The sequence below is a fragment of the Rhineura floridana genome, chromosome 14 (assembly GCF_030035675.1).
Source record: "Rhineura floridana isolate rRhiFlo1 chromosome 14, rRhiFlo1.hap2, whole genome shotgun sequence".
NCBI lineage: Eukaryota > Metazoa > Chordata > Lepidosauria > Squamata > Rhineuridae > Rhineura > Rhineura floridana.
In genome coordinates, this window is record NC_084493.1 from 37,026,130 (window position 1) to 37,047,826 (window position 21,697).

The 21,697-nt window shown below is 47.1% G+C and overlaps 1 protein-coding gene across 3 annotated transcripts in view; it reads left to right on the forward strand.

Moving 5' to 3' along the window:
* The window catches only part of USP3 (ubiquitin specific peptidase 3), a 160,338-nt gene that overhangs the window by 47,119 nt on the left and 91,522 nt on the right, over positions 1 to 21,697 (forward strand). For all 3 annotated transcript variants that reach the window (XM_061594930.1, XM_061594932.1, XM_061594931.1), the window contains one exon: positions 7,291 to 7,437. In XM_061594930.1, the coding sequence (XP_061450914.1) occupies positions 7,291 to 7,437 (147 nt within the window). The remainder of the gene's footprint in view (positions 1 to 7,290; positions 7,438 to 21,697) is intronic.

A 21,697-nucleotide genomic window follows, 5' to 3' on the forward strand; every position in this document is an offset into this window, starting at 1 on the left:
AACTCCTCTCTGAGGCACATTTTACCAAATTCTTCCAAGCTACACAGGAAGTGGATTGGACTGTGAAAGACCAACCCAAATGATGTTTGCATTTTGACCAATTTGTAGGGCAGTCCAATATCTCAGAGAGGAGGAGGGGAGGGGAGGAGGAGGAGGAGGAGGAGGAGGGAGGGGAGGAAATGCAGAGGGGAGGACTGGGAGGGGAGGAGGCAGGATGGAGAGGGGAGGAGAAGGACAGGTTTGATCATTTGCATGTTTATTAAATTCAGTGCGATTTACTCCTGTGCAGTCATGCTTAGGATAGGTAAAACTGAACGGGGGGGAGGGAGGGAGGGAGGGCTGGAGTGGGCAGGGGAGGAGGAAGGGAGAGGAGAAAGTAGGTCTGATCATTTGCATGCTTATTTTCAGTGGGATGTACTCCTATGCAATCTTGGTTAGGATAGGAAACACTGACCATGGGGGAGGAGGAGGGGGAGGGGGAAGGAGCGTAATGGAGGGGGGCAAAGGAAGGTGGAGGGGAGGGCAGGTTTGATCATTTGTATGCTTATAGAGTTCAATGTTATTTACTTCCGTGCAATCATGTTTAAGATAGGTAAAACTGACCATGGGGAGGAGGAAGGGGATGGGGAGTGAGGGGCAAAGGAAGGGGGAGGGGAGGGGCAAGAGGAGGGGATAGGAGGAAAGAGAAGGGAGGGTGGGTTTGATCATTTGCATATTTTTTGAGTTCAGTGGGATTTATTTCTATGCAATCATGTTTGAAAATGAAAATGGACTGCCTTCAAGTCAATCCCCACCTATTGCAACCCTTTGAATAGGGTTTTCATGGTAAACGGTATTCAGAGGTGATTTCACCATTGTCTTCCTCTGAGGCTAAGAGGCAGTGACTGGCCCAAGGTCACCCAGTCAGCTTCATGGCTGTGTGGGGATTCGAACCCTGGTCTCCCAGGTCGTAGTCCAACACTGACCCAGGGAAGGGGCAGGGAGTGGGAGGGGAGGAGATTGGGTGGGTGGGCACTGGGCAGAAGGGAAGCCCCTTTCCTTTCCAAAAGGAAAACATTGTAAACAGAATCATTCTTTTTCAGGCTTTCCCCCACCTTTTTATTCTACAGCAGACACATGTAGCCTCCCACCCAAATTTAAACCAAAGCATCCACACCAGGCCTTTATTTCACTTTGGACAGTCATGGCTTCTCTCAAAGAATCCTGGGAAGTGTAGTTAGTGAAGGGTGCTGAGAGTTGCTAGGAGACGCCCTGTTCCCCTCACAGACCTTCAATCAGAGTGGCTGACTGTTAAACCATTCTCTCAGGGGAATAGGAGTCTCTTAGCACCCTTCACAAACTACACTTCCCAGGATTCTTTGAGGGAAGCCATGACTGTCTCACATGAAATCAAAAGTCTGGTGTGGGTGTGGCCCTCTGATTAGCCAAGCCCAGCAGCTGTGAGGCTTTTAGAACTCTTGACAGTTGGTTCTTACTGAGCATGCTCCACGCTATCATTGGGTCCCAGCCAAAATTTATTAAATTAATTAAAAATCAGCCAGGCATTTTTTAAACTTTTAAAAAGTCCTAAAGGGCTCTGAGGTTTTTCTCTCTCTTTTTACACTTTGAACTGTCTATTCTCTCTGACTGTTTTGTGTATCGCCATGAAAATTGACAGGGTTGTTAAGCAAGCGTTTCTGAGTTCAGGACTGTAAGGTACCTAAGGTTTTGTTTTGAAATGAGCTTATGAGAAGCATCAGAATGGCATGGGGGTATTTTCAATTTAACATTGCGGAATGTGAAAAATCCCTGCTGGCTATAGTATACAGCCACTCTCATGGCTGTATAATGAAATATAGGTTGGGACATTGCATTTTGGGAAAATTAAGATGGCAGCCAGTAACCAAAGACTGGAGCGTAATGGTTTTTTGTTTGTTTTGGCGTGATATATGATGTTAAGCAGTCTTCTGATGGGATCAGATATATGTCTTCCTTTAATGAATCCTGTTTGATCTACATGAACAAGATCAGTTATCATTGAATTGATTCTATTTGCTAATATAGAAGTAAATAATTTTTGATCTTGGTTAAGAAGATTTATTGGGCGGTAGGATTCCACTTTTGATTTATCTTTATTTGGTTTTGGTATAACTATTATACGGGATGTTTTCCAGGTGTCTGGGATAATTCCACCTGACCAAATATAATTAAATAATTGTGTGAGGTGTGGAGTTAATATATCTTTGAAGATTTTATAAAATGTGCTATTAAAGCCATCTGGTCCAGGTGCCTTAATGTGTTTGAGGTTTATGATTGCTGTAGAAACCTCTTCTGTTGTTATATCTTGGTTTAGAAGTGTTTTTTGAGCATCTGAAGGAGTGGGTGGGGAAAAGTCAAGGAGAAGATTTTGGAGTTCTTCTGTTTTAATAGGTGTGGTATTACATAGTTTCTTATAAAAATCCATGAAGCATTTATTAATTTCTTTAATATCAGAGGTTATGTTCTCTTGATGTGAAATTGTTGTAATTGTAGTAGCTGTATATTGTGATTTTAGAGCATGAGCTAGTAATCTGGAATGCTTATTTCCCCATTCATAGTATTTTTGTTTAGTATACCAGAGAGATTTGGCTATTTTCATAGAATCTATAGCTTCTAATTCTTTTTTTTTCTGTTGTAGTTCTCCTAATGTGGTGTCTGGATTATTTTGTTTATGCTGAGATTCTAATTTGTCCACTTCTTTTAATAATTGGGTTTTAATTGGGTCGGTGTGACGTTTCTTTTTGGCCATTTCATTTATACAGTGACCTCTCATTGTTGCTTTCATTGCGTCCCATAAAATGTTCATTGTAATGTCAGGGGTAGTGTTGAATTCAAAATATTCTTTTAATTTTTCTTGTAGTATGTTAGTGACTGATCAATCAGTAGTAAGGGAAGAATCAAATCTCCGTATTGAGTTGTATGGAGTGTATTTTAGGGTGTTTAAATTTACTCCTACTGCAGCATGATCTGATACTAATCTGGGGTATATTTCTGCTTTGGTGATATTAGTGAGGAGTTTTGAAGATACTAGGATGTAGTCTAATCTCGAGAAAGTTTTAAATCTGGGTGATTGATATGTGTAATCTTTGATATTAGTATTCATGTGGCGCCATGCATCTATTAACCCGTGTTTTTGTAGTAGAGACTGTATGGGAGATGATGTTTTTGCAAGCGATTTTGGTAGTTGTATGCTTTTGTCTAGTATAGGGTCACTGCTCATGTTTAAATCCCCACCTATAAGAACCTCACCTGAGGTGAATTTCTGAAGTTTTTTAAGTGTTTTGGATAGAAAATTTAGCTGGTTAGTATTAGGAGAGTAAATTGAAGCTAGGGTGTAATTACGATTTTGTAGTAGTCCTGAGAGGAATATATATCTGCCCTCTGGATCTATTTGTTCTTTTTCAACCTGAAAATCTAATATTTTAGCAAAAATAATTCCTACTCCTCTTGAGTGATTTCCTCTCGTAGCTAAGAATTGCTTACCAAAATATTTGTGTGGAAGAAGATGATAGTTAGGTTTTGGTTTATATATTTCTTGAAGAAATATAATTGAGGGTTGTTGACCTTTGATATAATCTGAAACTCTCCGTCTTTTGATTACATCTCCCATACCCCTCACATTTAGAGTTAATATTTTCAATTCAGCCATTAGGGATAAGTGAGTTGATTGTTTTGATCACCTGTATATACCAATATCCCTTATCTTTGTACCATTTCCATCTTAACATTTCTGTGTTTAACCATATATTATGACTTATATTGAATATGTAGCTCTGAAAACCCCAAATAAAACATAACTTCCCCCCCAACATGTAACCCCCGTACCTGACTAATGAAAGACAGAGTAAACTTACTCTGCTTACAGGTGTTGTCATCGACAGCCCTGTATTAGTCGGTCAAATTTCTGAGGTTTATTACCTCAGAGAAGAATAAAACAATATAATTTGAATAGTAGCAAATAGATAAAACTTTTAACTAAATAGCTTATTATGTTTCTGCCAACCCTGGCCTGTGATAAATTGCACCAACTTAGCCTTTGTGCATGTTAGAAATTTGTGATTCAGTCCTTGAGAGATCTGTTTGTATGTTGATTCTTATAGTGATCCATCCGTGAATGTTCATTTCTTTCTTGTAGATGTGGATCTTAGTGCTCTGTGAGTAGTCATTGAGTTGCTGACTGTGTCCCCTCTTGGACGTCTTCTGCGTCTCATGGTATGAGGGAAGGATTTCCAGTTGTCACAGTCAAGTAACATGTTGAACAGCTCATCTGATTCTGTTTCTTCTTCGTCCCACGGAGAGTTGATGTTGAATAGTGCCAGTAAATTTAGCATGTCTTTTTTAGTTGATGCTTTGTGATGAATACCATCCATTTCTGTTATTAGCGCAAATGGGAAGCCCCACCAATATTTGATGCCTTCTTTTCTTAGTAGTTCTGTAGCAGGGCGAAATGCTTTACGTTTTTGCAGTCTTGCAGTGCTCAGGTCCTGTAGAAATAAGACGGGGCTGCCTTCGAATTCGATTTGATTTTTTGTACGTGCAATTTTAAGCAGTTCTTCTTTTTTTGCAAAATTATAAAATGCAATTATAATGTCTCTAGGAGGGGCATTATTTTTTGGGCGAGGACCCAGACTTCTGTGTGCGCGTTCTATGTCTGATGCAATAAGGCCTGCTTCCGGCATGGTTGCTGACCACCAAGATATTAAAACCTGAATAATATTTTTATTATCAGTCCATTCCTTAATCCCACACACTCTTAAATTCCGGCGACGGCTTCGATTTTCCTGGTCATCGACGCAAGTTAATATTTCTTTTTGATTAAGAATAATGCGTTTGATCACCTCTGTGTATTGAGTGCCCAAATCTAAGGCCTCATCTGCAGTTTTAGCAACGTCGGCCATTTTGGTTGTCAGGGATGAGATTTTTTCATCTAATATTTTAAAGCTATCGTCCCATTTTTGAAACAGTGAACTTTGTAAGGAGGCAATTTGCGTAGAGAGGAGGTTTGTAGCTGGGTCTTGCTCTGAATCAGGGATTAAGGGCTGCATTAACTCACTTTTTGATGATGTTGATGTTTTCGCTGCCATTTTAATGTTTTCGGGTTGCTTTGATTCACGATGTGTCCAGTGAGAGGTTGTTTTGTCAAGATGAGAAGTACTGCTGTTGATCTAACTCTGCAGGAGGTATTCCTGGTTCCATCAGATATTTTTAAGAGGAGTTTTGTAATTTGTGTCAAGGCTTTTTTCGAAGAAAAGGCTGCAGGGTTAGCAGAGCTCACAGCTTACCCTGTTGCTCCGATGGTCGCCACCTGGTGGATCTCAGACGGCTCGGTTGATGTCCTGCTGGGGTTACTCTGATTCCAGCAAGCTCTTTTGGAGAGGTGGGGGTGGTGCTGACCGGTGAACCTGGGCCTGATCCATGCGGATTGGGCCCTCCCCATTGCTTTCCATTGTGTGTATTTTCTTAGATCACTTCCACTGGGATTGGGGCCCGCAGCATCATGCCAAACGCGAGTGGGATGTGGCACAAGTCCCTCCCCCAGTATGCCCCTCAAATACCCCTTTTTCAAGAGTTACAGTGGCTCCTGCTGGCTTCCCATCCCACCCCAATGCGTGGTGGCCTTACCTGCCAGCAAACTCATCCCGCAAGGGAGGCAAGCCCATTTCTCAGGGGGTCCATCAGAGTCTGTGGCTAGCAGATGGCAGGGAGTCACATTCCTCGCACACCCCTGTCAGCGCTGGCTCGGCTCCGTGGCCTTGGGAGCAGTGGGGCCTCGCTGCTCGCTGGTGCCTGTGGGAGGCATCGGATGGAGACAGGACATGCCAGTTCTCAGAGTGGAAGTGGGGTTGGGGCAAGGTTAGAGACAGACACACTGGCATGGTGACCACTGCCTGCCCGGCACCCAGCATGGCTCCTGACTGCCATGTTTGTTGCTGGGAAAGGGCCATCTGGCTGCAGCACCTCCACGGATGAGCACAGGTGGCTTGAGCCCAACCGGCACGCCAAGGAGTCGCTGCTGCTGTACCAGCTGGTGATGGCTGCTGCAGCTGCTGTGCTCTGTGCCCATGGAGGGAACCCTGCTGAGGAGCTCTGGTGCAACTGGTTTGTCTTTGCCACAACCAAGCTCAGTGCTATGGGGAGCAAGGCATGCACACCCGAGTCCTGCCTTAAGCATTGGAATGACACCTTTGTGAACATCCACTGGCAAGCGGGAGCTCATGCGTGGCAATGTGCCCATTCAGGAGGCCCAGGCCCCGGCCCCAGAGAAGGAGGAGTGGGTGTGTGTGTCAAAGAATGCAGGAGAACCATCCATCTAAACCATCCACGACATCTGATGGGTGATGTATCATGACATGTGTTTCCATGAACTTTGTAACTTTGGCTCTGTAATATGACTTAGAGTTTCACTCAGTCCTTCATCTATTGTAACTTGTTTTAACTAAGATGTGCCTTCAGAGTCTTTTACTTTGATGTTAAAGGATATCCAGCAACTTATTTCATGCTGATATACTGTATATTTCTATTTTTCTGTTTCTGCAGTAATGGCTAGGCCCCACCTGGAATGCATTTTATTAGTTGTAGCGTGCAAGATATGACTAAACAGCCTATATTATAAAGACTGTTCTGTTGTCTGAAGTCTGACTCCGAAACAGAAAATTTCTGGTACCTCCCAAGACTCAAGAATTCTTGAGTGGGGTCTCCTCTATCTTCCGCCTACACTAGATGACTGCTGTTGATAACCTGTGAACTAATGTTCAACATACAAGGATGTAGATATGGAGGAAGGGAGAAAGCAGGAACTCTCGACCCTGTGCATTCACTGGCATGGTGGCTGGCTTTGCCGATATCACACTGATGCCAGGCAGGAGCCACTCCAAGCAGTGTCAGACTGCCCCCATGGAGCAGCCGGACCCACTGGCAGAGACTGGCTAGTGGGTCTGGCTGCTCCTTGGGGAAGCAGGCTGTGCCAGAGGATCCTGCAGCGCCCTTCCCATCAGGGGCACCTGCAGAGCCCATGGGAAATCTGGCAGAGGCACCCATGGTCCAGCAATCTGCTGAAGTGCTCCTGCTGGTGTCTCCGTGGGAAAACCCCTGCAGATTGAACTGAGCCTAGGCAGTGGGTATCCCAAGGCAGCAGCTTCCTGGAGAGTCCTCAGGCTCATGGGTGGCTGTTGTGGGCAGGGCCACATCCCTGGAGCACATGGTCCTGGCCTGGTATGGATGGTGTGGTGATGTTTGTTCCCCCTCTACCGCCCCTTCCTCCACCCCATACAGGTTCCCTGATACTGGATGGCCCTCCAGAAGTGGCGGTGCTGATGTGGCAGGAGCCTCAGGACCAGCTATCGAGCACTCTTCACCTCATTTCCCTGACCACACCCAGTGTCCCATCCAGAGCCGAGGAACACAGGCGCACATGGTTCAGTAAGGTTTTCTCTTTTTATTAAAGTTACAGTTATATCAAAAGCTTTTCGACTCATTCACCTAACTATGCTTTCTAAGAACTATTTCCCTGACTAGCGCTAACTAAGCCAGCCTCCAGTTACAGACGTTAACTCAGCACCCCCTCCTTGTTAACGCACCCTTAAATAGGCTTCACTTTTGCATGCAGATGACAGCCTCTGAGTTCTGCGAGAGCGAGGGAAAGGGCTGGACCTCAACTTCTCCCTCCAAGTGAGGGGGGCTAGCTGACTGGGTAGGCGTGGGAAACTGCTGAGTGCCCGGGTGGGAATCAGCAAGTGGATCCGGTGGCTCCTCAGGCGCAGGAGAAAGGGGCGTGTCCTCAGAAGCAACCTCTGCCCTTCCACAGGAGGTGTTAGGATTTGGGTGTGCTGAGATCCTCCCTCCCTCAACCCCATGCCCAAGTCCTCAAAGTCAGAGTCCTCCTCCTGCAAGCCCTCCCCCCTGTCCTGGGTCACAACACCCAGTGACCCTGATCCAGGACAGCCACATGGCCCTTCTGAGGGTCCCTTGGCAGTGAATCCCGAGCCCGCAGTGCTGTGCTCATTCCTGGAGGCTTCTTCCCCAGCAAGTCCCTTTTCTTGCGACGTGCCAAGCCAGTTGATGAAGGAGACCTTGGAGCTGGTTCTGCTCCCTGGACTCTCCCAGCAGTCCACCTCCACCCACCAACACCTGCTGCTGTGGCCAGACAGCTCGCTCTCCTGGCACCGCCACACTTCCTTCCCCATGCTGGTCCTGATCCTGCTGGAGCCCCACAGGGTGGTAGTGATAGGGGAGGCCCTCGTGATGATAGCAGCAACAGCAGCAGCAGCAACACCAAGTATGGCAGCAACCATGATGATGGAAGGGATGCCCAGCCTGGCGCCAGTGGCAGGGATGAAGGTTCTCCTGCCAGACCTCGACAAGGGATTTTGAGGTGGGCTGGGACATGGTGGGGAAGGAGGACAATGATGAAGGTGATGACGGTGACAGGACTGGCAATGGGGAGGACAATGCAGAGGCTGGGCTGCGTGACGGGGAGAGAATCCACCCACGTGCCAGGGGCCCTCAGCCTGTGCAGCCCCTTCCTTGGACAGTGGTCTCACATTGAGGCTGGGCACTTGTGGCAGGATGCCGCTGCCACTGCCACCACCTCAGTGCATGCAGTACACACCCTCCATAATGGCATTGGGGAAGTGGCAGTGCAACTGCGGGTGATATCCATGTGGGGTCTTCAGGGCAAGGTGGATGGTGGCGTGGCTGCTACCTAGGGCCAGTCAGAAGCCCTCCAATGGAGTGCCCTGCAGAATGACACAGCCATTATGGCCACAAAAATGGTTGCAATAACCCCCATCCTCCATGCCTTGCTGCAGGCAGTGTGAGGTGATATGGCCGTGGTGCGCAGGTGAGGGCCCCCCGCATGAGTATGGATGAGTTGGGGATGGTTATGGGCATGCTGCCACCACGAGGGAAGGGGAGGCTGTCGTGTGAAATGCTAATCTTCAGGGCCACTCCTGTTTCAGACGCCTGCGAGGGCCTGTTCTGTTGTCTTTGGGGTAGGAATCATGCAAGAGTTTCCTGCCTGGCTCCTCTTTATCCTGGGGCTGTAGCTGTGTGTTTCTGGTGGGTATCTTTCAATAAACAGTCTTCCTGGATCTCTCTCTGTGTGGGGCCTATTCTCTGGGGTTGTGGGTGTGTGCATGTGCATGCTGGGGGTGCTGTCAGGATGGTGTGATGCGGATATGACATGGGGTGCATACTTGCCGAATCCCCACATAGCCATGAAGCTCCCTGGGTGACCTTGGGCCAGTCACTGCCTCTCAGCCTCATGAAAACCCTATTCATAGGGTCGCCATAAGTCGGAATCGACTTGAAGGCAGTACACACAAATATGCTGTGTTGCACTGCCTGTATGTGTGTAATTGGCGGAGCGTCAGATGGGCGTGCGTGGTGTGTGTGCCGGGTGTTGCATTCTGATTGGCTGCCAGAGTGGCTGTTATGGGCGCTGCGCAACCAATCCACCTCCATGCGGCTTGTGCGTTTGCGTTCCAGTGCTGATGCTCCCTGGCCACTTCCTACAGGCTCTGTGTGTGGATTCTCATCATTTGTTCTCGGCACCAGAGGGGGGCCAGGGACCTCTCCTCGGTGCTGATCCACAGGTGGCTGCTGCTCCCATGGCACCAGCAGCCCCGCTGGCAGTCTATGTTCCCCTGCTGTTCTTGCAGCATACTCTTGTGTCTGTCCCCTTGTGATGACTCCCATTGCGTTTTTTGGGGCTTGCTCCCAGGTAGGGATATTTGGGAGTGCAGCCTTATACTTTCTGTCCCTGGCATCCAGCCATCCAGAGGGCTCTTGGATATGGTGGAACTTTACCCCAGCTTCTCTTGCGTTGGCACCACTTCCTCTACTGTACATTGGATTGCTGTTAGTTTATTTATTACTGTGTTTGAAAACTGTTTGAAAAGGGTTTGTTAGTAGCTGCTTTTAATTTCATGTCATTTAATGATTATGATGCTTGAACAGTTTATTTTTCGTGTTTGAACTGTTTTGCTTAGTTGCTGCAATCTTTTTAATGCTATTTTAATGTTTCCATGTTATTTAATAATTATCTGGTTTATGATTATGGTTTTTGACTGTTTTAACATGCCTTGTGAGGGCAGGAACTCTGAAAGGCAGGTTAAAATCTGTTAAATAGATACATCTTAAACCAAGACTCTGGATTCAAAATAATAGTCCATATTGTTAATTTATGTACATAATAGGGTTGCCATTATTTTTGTTATATAACCGATCTATCACATTTAGTACACTTTCTCCTAATTGATTTTTCCAGAACTTTCTTTAAATAATCCCAGTTCAGACAATCAAAGGTTTTATAAATGTCTAATGACAGTACTCCCAGTGATTTTTTTTTTAATGTTTGGCGTGATATATAACATTAAGGAGTCGTCCGATGGGGTCTTCCCGTGATGAAACCTGTTTGGTCTGCATGAACCAGATCTGTTATCATCAGGTTAAGTCTGGCTGCTATTATGGCTGTGAATAATTTTTGGTCCTGATTTAGAAGATTTATTGGCCGGTAAGATTCTACTTTCATCCTATCTTTATTTGGCTTGGGGATGACCCCCAAGTTTCCGGGATAGATCCCCCAGCCCATATGTGATTGAATAAATGAATTAACTGTAGGATTAATATTTCCTTGAAAGTTTTATAAAAGGAACTGCTGAACCCATCTGGACCTGGAGCCTTATTGTGTTTAAGCCTTTTAATTGCAGCAGAAACTTCTTCCTCTGACATCTCTGGCAAATAACTATGATGACACTCTGGGACTTCTTAGTTCAGCCTCTCCCAACCTTATGCCATCCAGAGGTTTTAGACTACAACTCCCATCAGTACCAGTCAGCATGGCCGTTGTAGCCCAAAATGCCTGGAGGACAGCAGGTTGGGGAAGGTCGTCTTAGCTATACAACTTATCTTTCCAGTTAGGATGTGGATGGACACTGCTGTCATGGAGCATTCTAGCCGGGCTCCTCCTCCATATTCTAAAATAGTCAGATTATTTAGTAGCGGTGGAGGCCAGGGAGATATTTCTGTGCCACACATCAGCACAAATATTCTCAGAGCACACTTTACACAATAAAACTAAAATATAAATAGCAGCAACAGCAACAACAATATACAAAATGGGAAGGAACAATTTCACCTGAGCTGAAAAATTAAAAGCCTTGTGGGAAGGAGGAAGTTTGACTCTGAAAAGCAAAGGAAGCAGCGGGTAGGTCTCCCTAGGAAGAGCATTCGGTAGTGGAGGCCACCAGCAAGAAAGCCATCTGGAGGAGTGCTTCCACTGATGTTATCAGCACACACGCAGGGTGCAGGGTTTGGTCAGCCTTTACTAGGGACCAAGCCTTTAGTGTGGCAGGCCAGTAGAAGTTCTGCAAGGATCATCCCTGCCTCCGTTTAGACATTGCCTAAAAACAGGGTCATTTAGACAGACCTTTGAAATGTGAATTTTCTTTTAACCAACCAGCATTCATGGATGTTTTTCCTTGTATTGCTTTTTAAAAAATGGTTGCTGTAATTTGTATATGGCTACAATGCCTTGTTGTGATTTTACAGAAGTGCAGTTTATCCACATTGAAATAAATAAAATAAATAAAGGCTGGTATTCACTGATTCATAGGGTTGCCACAAGTCATAATCAACTTGAAGGCACATGACAACAACAAATTCCTTTAGCTATTCTGCTCCCAATGCATACAAGCCTTTGAGCACTGGCACATTGAGTTGCCATTGCTTATGACAACAGCAGCCCACCTCCCTGCCCCCTCCACCCAGTCTGATCTGCTCTGTGCAGGACCTCCTAGACCTAGCAGTTGCTTGCAGCTGAATGTCTGCTGCTCACAGGTGGGCTTTATATGGAGAGCAAATCATAGGGATGCTCTGGTGAAATCACTATATTTGCTCTGTCTGCATGTGCTGGAAGACCCAGCTGTCTAGTTAAAAGGAGCAAGTAAGGTAAGACAAAAGGGAGACATTCTGTTCGGATTTCTCACGTGCTGTGCTCGGCTATCCCTTGTTCTGAAGCTGGATCCCTCCATAAATAGCCTTGGCTGTAATAACAAGGCGGCGGCTGCTGCTGCTGCTGCTGCTGCTGCTGCTGCTGCTGCTGCTGCTGCTGCTGCTGCTGCTGCTGCTGCTGCTGCTGCTGCTGCTGCTGCTGCTGCTGCTGCTGCTGCTGCTGCTGCTGCTGCTGCTGCTGCTGCTGCTGCTGCTGCTGCTGCTGCTGCTGCTGCTGCTGCTGCTGCTGCTGCTGCTGCTGCTGCTGCTATTACTGCAGCTCTTTTAGCCTGTTGTACTGTGTTGTAGCATCACAGGGGATGCTGAGGCACAAGGGTTGATTTGTGCGAGACAGTTGTGGGCTGCATCTGTAGTCTGCCTACTACTCTTGCTAAGGGCATTTCAGCCTTGAAAACCCACTGCATTCTGAAACTTTGAAGTCATGAGAGCTAGCCTTGGTGGTGGTTGCTGTTTTTTTAAATGAAACACATGAAAATTGGGATCTTAAGATGCTGATTTTTGTCAGATATTTTACTCTAGGCTTGGTCTTAGCCTAGAGTTTAATTTGTCATTAATTTCTAAGTAATTTTTAAGAGCATGAGCCAGAGACTCTTAGGATTCCCTAAAGCTACAGTCCTATGCATACTTATGTGGATGTAATTCTCATTGGACTCAATGGACTTACTTTTGAGTAAACATGCATAGGCTTGTACTGTCGCTTAACAGCAACAGGATCTGCCATGACTCAGCCAGAGGATTCCTCATCAGAGTAGGACCTGGAACCCCTGTTACTTAGCGATGCCAAGACCCAACTAGATCTGAGGATGAGGAAGAGTTGGACTCTCAGACCAGGCAGCCGGGGGGCCATGTGTGCAGCAGAAGCGTTGAGTTGCAGAAGTTGAGGCTGAATGGGCCCTGAGCTGAGTGAGCAATGGCACCTTAATGGCAGTTGGAAACCCACCCTATTAGACTTCACGGAAAGACTCCTTGAGAATCATGATCTCCTCACAAGTATTGTCCTCCTCACAAGGAGACCTCTCTTTGGTACCAGCTGATGGGTGTCGTTCCAGGAGCTCCACCTCAAAAGCCTCATCACCAGGCTGGAAGAACTCCTGGGATGATGTCACTCTACCAGACTTGTCTTATCCGAGCTGTTACCTCTGCATGACCTGGCTGTGGGCTGCCTCTGGTCTCAATCAAGACTTTGCCTGTGCCCATTCTTGAACTGCTAGCTGCATGCGCACTCCCTGGGCTACTTATGGGCCTTGTTGGGAATCCTATTCAGTTGGGACCTGGCTAGAAATGGGGCAAGATAGGACCTAAGCCCCTGAATGCTGCATTTAGCCCCCCCTTCATTTCAGGTGCAGTTCAAATGAGTCCTAGTTTCCTCTGGTTCATGACCAAAATAACCTTTCCTGAACTTAATGTAGGTGAGTTCTCTGCAAAATAAAATTCCTTGCGGCTGTTCTGTTAAGGTGTCTAACATGACAGACTATTTCCTTAACATCCCTAAATGTATGTTTGATGGACTAAGATGATGTTTTGTTACAAATGTGCTGTCAAAGCTTTCTGTGGCTGTTATGGGGATTGCTTTGTTCTGGGTTTTGGTATAATGTATTTATATTTTAAATATGTTGTAAATTGCTTGAAGGCCATCGGGTAACAAGTGACTAACAAGTCAAGATCGATGAGTGCATTTGCCTGCCTGGAAGGTGTCTATGAATGATAATACTTCTTGCTTTCCTGGATGGTGTCTGTGTGTAGAAACTAGTCTGCTGTATAAAGCTAAAATTCACATTAGTTGCTGTGCCCACTTCTGTCTTCTGCATGTGGCCCATGGAAGACTGCCTAGAAAGAAATGTGGCTCTTGGGCTGAAAATAGTTCCCCAGCCCTAGTTTACCTACTTGCTTGGAGAAGGGAGCTGTTCAGTGGGAAAGCCCTGTTGTGTCTATCATGGGGCATGGGGGGGGAGTTTGGATTTGGTTGACCCTCCTGTTAACACAATGCCAGGGCCAGCTTAATTTCTAAACAGCAACTTGAATGGCGGTATAATAGGCAAGATGGCCTGGATAGGAAGAAAACTTGGTTTGTACGTTTTAGCTTGGTGTTTTATTATTTATTACATTTACACCCTGCCTTTCTTTTCATGGTAGAAACCCAAGGCGGCTTACATATGGTTCCCAGGCGGTCTCCCATCCAGGCACTGACCACACCTGACCCTGCTTAGCTTCAGCAGGGAGCTGGCCTCATGTGCCTTCAGACCATAGCCTGGGAAGGCTTTTTAGGAAGAGCCAACTGAGAGAGTGGTTGCGTTCTTGGTCACTTCGAGTGCCAGCTCTTCCCCATTAGCTTCAACATAGACTGAGTCCCCTCTTTCTTAAACTTGGAAAATGGTTCCTTTCTCTTAAAAGCTCTTTAAGAATCCAGCCGGGGAATTTGCCAGCTAGCACATAGTGTATCTATGCGCACACGGGTGTTGCACTTTTCTCTTTGTGTGGCTCAGCGTTATGCAGAAGAGAAGCATAGCACACTCCTCTGATCGCAGGGGTTGTATGTGTGACAAGAGAGAGTCACTTGGTACCACTAGGAGGCACTGTGGCAATTTTGTTTGATGTTGGGTCCTGGGGGTGGGGGTGCAACTTCCCCAGAGATGGAAGTGTGGTCAACACAGTTTCTGGTCTTGAGCCAAAAAGCCTGCCCCTGTCTAAGGATTGAAGGAATGCAGTTAAGTATACCCGAACTTGGTGGGCATTGGTTTGCCTAACATGCACGTGTCTCATGAGCTGCAGTCCCTCAAGAGTGCCCCAACTTTTTTCTTCTAATCTCCTCTACTGGGCCTCCCCCTCCCTCCCACAAACCAATGGAAGAGGAAGGGCAAGGCATGATGGCACCATGTGGGATAAGCTATAAATAAGAACTACCTGTTCCTTCTCAGCTAAGAAGCAGAAGTGTTGTGTTTGCAACTATGAGCATGTTGACTTGCCACTGCTCACCTCTGGAGTTTGATGAAAGATGGAGGATTGACAGTCTTTGTGCCCAGTTGGCGTTGAGTGACAGATCGCAGGCCAATCACAGGAAGGGCAGGTAGTTCAGAAAAGTGAGCTTAACACCTTTGGGAAATTGGGAGACGGGGCTGTCAAAGTGAGACCTAGTGCTGAAGTTGTCCAACTTCCCTGCTAGACAGCAAGCTTTCCTCAGATGCGGCAGAGGGGAGATGTGACCTCTCTGCCTGCACATGATGGAGGACTACAGAACTTGGGTGTGCCAAGGCAGGGCAGACTTTTGTGACAACTGGGGGGGGGATCAAGAAGGTGGCTGGTGGCCACTCCAGACAGAGACATTCAGTGTGTCGCTTCCACAAGTTAAGTGGTCATGTGGATACAGCATTGGTACTTTGGGGGGGGGGAGGATCATGATGCTTCCTTGCCTGGGTTCCTGCAACTCCTTCTGGGTCTGTTACTGCTTCATAATAATGACAAGGCAGTGGGATTAGGTCACCTTCTAGGTAGGCTAAAATCTATATTCAGTAGGTCTTCCTGCTTATGGAGCCGTAAGACTGAAAAGACACTTTGTTAATGCAGCCCCTGTGCTCAGAATCAACAGATAGCCAACAAATGCTGACCCACAGCTTAACGTGTCTTACACTTTCAACATTTCTGCAACTTGAACATTTCCATGTCTTTTCAAAAATAAACAGCAAGGGAAACTTAATCCCAAAGCCAAGGCACCTTTGTCTTTTTATAGCTGGGAGCAAAACATGGGTGGATCCTGAAAGGTAGACCTAGTTACTCATTTAAGGTTTGGGGCTTCTGGCGACTGTCATTACTAAAGTGCTGCTCGGTTAAAAATGGGCTTCAATGAAAGGCTTGCTGTGTGGGTCGGCTGGAACTCTCAGAGCAAAGGTTGTGGCACCTAACAGTGCTGAGGCATTAGAGGTGGCCAGAAGGAACCTCATGAAGGCTGGATGGCTGGATGGCTGGCTTGTAGAAACACAGACAGCTGGCAGTTCAGGAAACAGAGCTCTGTGAACAGGAAAGCCACATTCTGCATATTAATTGCCAGTGAAAGAGATTGTTCAGATTGGCCACAATCCACTACTGATTTAAGGATGCTTAAACCCATTTACTTGAATAGCCTTACATATGCTCAACAGAGCAAGTCCCACGAAGGTGTCCAGAGCACTGCCTGTCCCACCTGTATTGGATCAGTTTCAATTATTGCGGCCTGAGAGTGTGGACAAACTGCTTGAAGAAATGTGGCCCACCACCTGCCCCCTTGACCCTTGCCCATCCTGGCTGCTCAGAGCTAGTAATAGGGGACTGACTGGGTGTTGAGCCTCAGCTCTCCCAGAAGGGACAGGAAGGAGGGAGGCATGAGTTTCAGGCACCTCCGCTGCCAGGAGACACAGGAGACTTGGGAGTTGTTCTGAGCGAGACCTTGGGGAGGGAAGTGAGCCTGAATTCTAGTCAGTTCCCATGGAAGACACGATCTCCGAGGAGGAGAGCGCACCGCCCCCAGTTGCTGCTGAGGACCTGTTGGGGGAAGCTCCAGCAAAAGTGCCAACTCCTCCCTTACCAAGCAGTTCCCAGGATGCCACCAGTGTGACGCAGCCCCCTGACCTCGAATCCGTTACGCAGGAGCAGGTGTCTTCCGATGAGCTGTTAGAGACACGCCCCCCCGTCACTACCCCCCGTCAACTTGCTCCCGCCGCAGCGAGAAACGGACAGGGCAGAGACAGGACTTGCGAAGGAGTCAGAGATTACGATCGAAAACATTCCCTACTTAAGCTTGCCGCTTACAGTGGGGAGCTGCTGTGTCAACTTCCTTCATACACCGCAGAGCATGTCTAGTGTAGTTAGGGATTTTAGTGAGTTAGTGCAGGTTTTTCTATGAAGCACAATGCCTTTGATGTATCCATTACCTTAATAAAACAAGATTTAATTGCACCCGCATCTCAGCCTCGTAGTTCTGGCTCTGGGCGGGACACTGGGTGGGTCCAGGGAGTTATTAATGCTTTGCTGGAGGAGGGGAAGGCACCATCTGCCCTGAAAGAGGCTGTGGTGTGTCCTCTCCTTAAGAAGACCTCTCTGGACCCAGAAGTGTTAAACAAATATTGCAGAGTGGCAATAATCCCTTTTTTGGGCAAGGTGCTTGAGAAGGCGGTGGTGGTCCAGCTTCATGCATGCTTGGAGGAAACTAGCTACTTGGATCTGTTCCAGTATGGCTTATGGCACTGAAACAGCCTTGGATGCCCTGGTTGATGACATCTGTTGGGAGAGAGAAAGGGGGAATGCAACCCTGCTTGTTATCCTTGATCTCTGTGGCTTTTGATACTGTTGACCATGGTATCCTTTTGGAACGTCTCGAAGAGGTGGGGGAAGGGGGCACTGTGCCTCAGTGGTTCTGCTCATACCTCCAGAGCTGCTTCCAAAAAGTAGTTATGGGGGGGGGGAACTGTTCAGCACCATGGGAATTATTCTGTGGTGTTCTGCAGGGTTCTATCTTCTCCCCCATGCTATTTAATATCTATATGAAGCCAGTGGGAGCTGTCATGAGGAGATTTAGAGTGAAATGCCATCAATATGCAGATGACATCCAGCTCTACCTCTCTATTCCATCTGAATCAGGAGAGGCATTTGACGTGTTGGACTGGTGCTTGGAGGCAGTGAGGGATTGGATGTGGGCCAATAAACCGAGGCTGAATCCTGAAAAGACAGAAGTGTTATGTGTCCAGAGTTCTCATGTTCAGGAGGTGGGAAAACAGCCTGTTCTGGATGGGGTTGCTCTTTCCTTGAAGGAGCAGGTCTGCAGCTTGGGGGTACTCCTGGATCCAACACTGTCACTGGAGGTTCAGTTGGCCTCACTGGCTAGGACTGCCTTTTTCCAGTTCCAGCTGGTTAGTCAGCCTTGGCTCCTTTTGGACAGAGAAGAGTTGGCCACAGTGCTCCATGCTCTGGTGACTTCCAGACTGGATTATTGCAATGCACACTATGTGGGGCTGCCCTTAAAGATGACTCGGAAATGTCAGTGGTTCCAAAATTATTATTAATTAATTAATTTATATGCTGCCCTTCCTTCCAGTTAGGTGCCCAGGGCAGCAGCCAGATTACTGGCAGGGAGTCCCTTTAGAACTTGTATAACCCCTGCTTTAAAACAGCTGCATTGGTTGCCAGTTTGTTTCTGGGCCCAGTTCAAGGTGCTCATGTTACAATATCTTAAAGATCCCCTCCATCCCTACAGATCCTCTCGGGTGTTATGATCAGCAGAGGGGGCCTTTTTGGTAGTTCTGCCACCCTTGGAAGCTCAGGGTTTGGTGGCCTGGGAGAGGGCCTTCTCTGTGGCAGCCCCTAAATTGTGGAACTCCCTCCCCACCGAGGTGCATCTGGCAACTTCATTATACAATTTTTGGCAAGTGCTTGAAGATGTACCTCTTTTCCCTGACCTTCAACACCTGAGATGTATATTTTCAGGACCCACTCTATTTTCTGTGATGTTATTTAGATTGTTTAACTGATTTAACTATGTGTTTTAAAATTCTAACCTGTCCTGAGACCTCTGGGTGAAGGACAAGTAATAGGTAGTAGTAGTATTGAACTGCAGCCATTCTGTCCATCAAATATCTTTTTACTGAGCCCACTTTTACTGTTGAAAAATGCTTCTTCAAAGGCTCCAGCTGTCCCTGATCCTGGCAAATTACCATCTCTATTTCTGCATATGTTTGCCTTTTGAGGATGCCTGCTGATGCTACTAAAACTAAACTATACCCCCAGTTGTGTTCTTTAGGATTCAGCTCTGTACTAACGTTTCTAGAAGTTAAATTTCTGGGAAGGTGGGTAGATGCTTATTGTGTCAATCACACATAAACATTTCACTCACGTCAGCTGCAGAGGTATATCCTGAAGTGTGATAGCATTTTATCAAAGCTGGCCCTACCATTGAACAGAGTAAGATGGCTGCTGGGCTGCAGGGTGCCTCAGGGATGTGCTGGGTGGCAGAGTGGTGTGTGCCACACAGCTTGCCCTGTCCCCCTTCTGAAAGCTTGCTTCCCTCAGGTGCAGTGGGATGCCACATGGTTGCCAGAGGTGAAGTAAGATTTAAGAGCCAGTTGGGTGGCTTCTGCTTGTGGAGTAGGAAGGAGCCATCCTGTCCTTTGTGTCAGGCAGCAAAATGTCTTTGGCTGGGCCTGCATTTTATCAAACAATTATGTTTTTCTTTAATGCAAACAACAAGCAGCCTCCTCTCTTTTAAATCAGCAGAGAGTATAAAGGGCCACATAGCAGACAGCACCCCAGACAGGGAGAAGTGGGCAGCAGTCCTTGATATGACAAGTTCATCCCTATTTTCATCTGTCAAGGGTTGGAGGAGGGCTGATGCTCTTTTAGAACATACAAGTTTTTGGTGCAGTGTTTTGTGGAATAAAACTAAGATGTATTCTTGTTCGGAACATATCTGGGTTTGGAGGACTCAGTGGGCTCAACTCCAGAGGAAGAAGATCCCAGTCTAACGCACAAGCTGTGGATATAGCCCACTTGCTCCCACAGTCCACTGGGCTGTTGTTGCCTGAATCACCAGGGATGCCTCAATGCACAATAAGTTTCTTAGTTGTTGCACAGTCCTGGAATAGTCCCTAGCATGTTGGCAAAAAGCTGGTGTATTGTGAACTTGGTAAAATGCTTATAGCTGACTATAGCAAAGAACGCCTGAGTTCAAGGATGCACAACTCAAATCACTATGAGATGAACTATGCCATTTTTACTAACTGAAGAGGCTGTGTTGCTAGGTTGACCCACAGAGAAGCATCTCCAACAGTTAACTCTGTATTCTGATCTTCAGCTAGCCCCGTTTCCTCACCCCACAATTCTTTCTGCATCCCATATTACCTTCCTTGGGAGGTGGTGGGCTCTACTTCACTTGAAGTATTTAAGCAGAAGCTTGAGAGCTGCCTGTCAGGGATGCTGTCGTTGCCGATCCTGCCCTGAGTGGGGGGATTGGGCTCAATTACTACCAGGGTTCCTTCCGACTATGATTGTCTGTCTGATTTCCCGCACTTGTTCATCCTTCATCTTCTGCTTCCCCTACCACCTCTCTGAGCTTGGCATACCCAAAGCTTTCACTCTCCTAGCAACTCACACCAGTAACAGTCTCAGACGTGGGTGAGCCATTCCATTAGTTTGGCTAGCTGCAAGAGGGTGGAAAAACTGGTGCCGACTTTATCACGCACCTCTGACTCCAGGGAGAAGAGAAGGAAAGCGAACTTCATCATGCAGGCATTCTCCCACTTTAGTGGGCCTTGGCTGTTCCCACAAATGCAGGGCTGTCAGCAAATCTTGGGGGATCCTTGGTACACCCTCACACACTCCCCAAGTAGGGTGGATGGGAGCTGAGTTTGGCTCATGTTCCAAAGTGGCACTTCTGCTCACTGCTGAAAACATCTGGGGGCTCAGGGAAGGCAGTAAATGGCAGCATGGCTGGGCTGGGCTGGGCCATTGAGGGGCCCTTCAGCCAAGGCACAAGCTAGCCATCCACTGGCACCGGCTGTGTGGAGATGACAGGCAGTTGAGGATAGGGCTGTCATTCGCTTACTGTGGGCTTTGGGGAGGCCTCCTTTAGCAGCAGCAATGCCAAATGTTGCCAATACAAGAAGAGCTGACTGATGAGTTGGTTAAACAAAGAACTAAACCAGCACAGTCCATGCTGGCAGCCCCTGTGGTTTACAAGAAACACATGGCTGCAGAAATAGCACTGTCTGTAAAGAGTATTTTGGCAACAGACAGTCTTGTTTAGGATAGAGGCAAAGTGACAGAGTTTGTATACAGGTGCAACTCAGACAACTCAATGGCTGGTGTGTGGTTTTAAAGCTGAAAGCAACATAGCTAAGTGTCAGTAATGAAATAGATCTGCTGTAGTTTTGCAGGTGTTATCCTTGGGACTTAGAATACCTCTGCAGCTGAAAGTCATGACATGTACTTGACCCGGGCCCCCAACTTCTGGTGACAGCTTCTAAGAACATGAGAGACCAGCTTCCTGTTCTCATGGTAGCCAGCCTGAAGACCATTATGCGAAGTCCACACACAGGACCTGGGTGTAAGATAGCGCACTCCTCACCTGTGATTCCCAGCAAGTGATATACAGCGGCATCCTGCCTCTGATAGTGGAGGTAGTACGCAGCCATCATAATCAGTAGCCATGGATAGCCTTATCTTCCATGAATTTGTCAAATCCTCTAACGAGTTGGTGGACATCATGATGGACTTAAACTCCACAGTTCAACTACATTCTGCTGTGTAAAGAAGTATCTTTTGTCTCTCTAATCTTCTGAGTGCTATTAAAGGTGTCATGTCAGACACTGTCTCCTCAGATGATGACCTGGATCTCCTGCTGACCAAAGACCTGGGAGAGCAGGCAGGGCCCATCCCCAGCCTTGCAGATCTGAGAATCTGGGAGGAACCTCCCCAGAGCCACCTCCAGAGGATCCTCTTGAGGGGTAGGTTCCAATTCAACTGTCAGCAGAAGCACCCCACCTGAGAATGCAGACACCTAAAGAGCTAAGCTTGGGCAGTGGGTCAACAACAAACTCTGTGCCTGAAGGCCAAAAATTGTCTTGTGACTCCAGAACAAAGGATTCCTTAGTGGTTAAGGTGTTGGACTACGACCTGGAAGAACAGGGTTCAAATCTCCACATAGCCA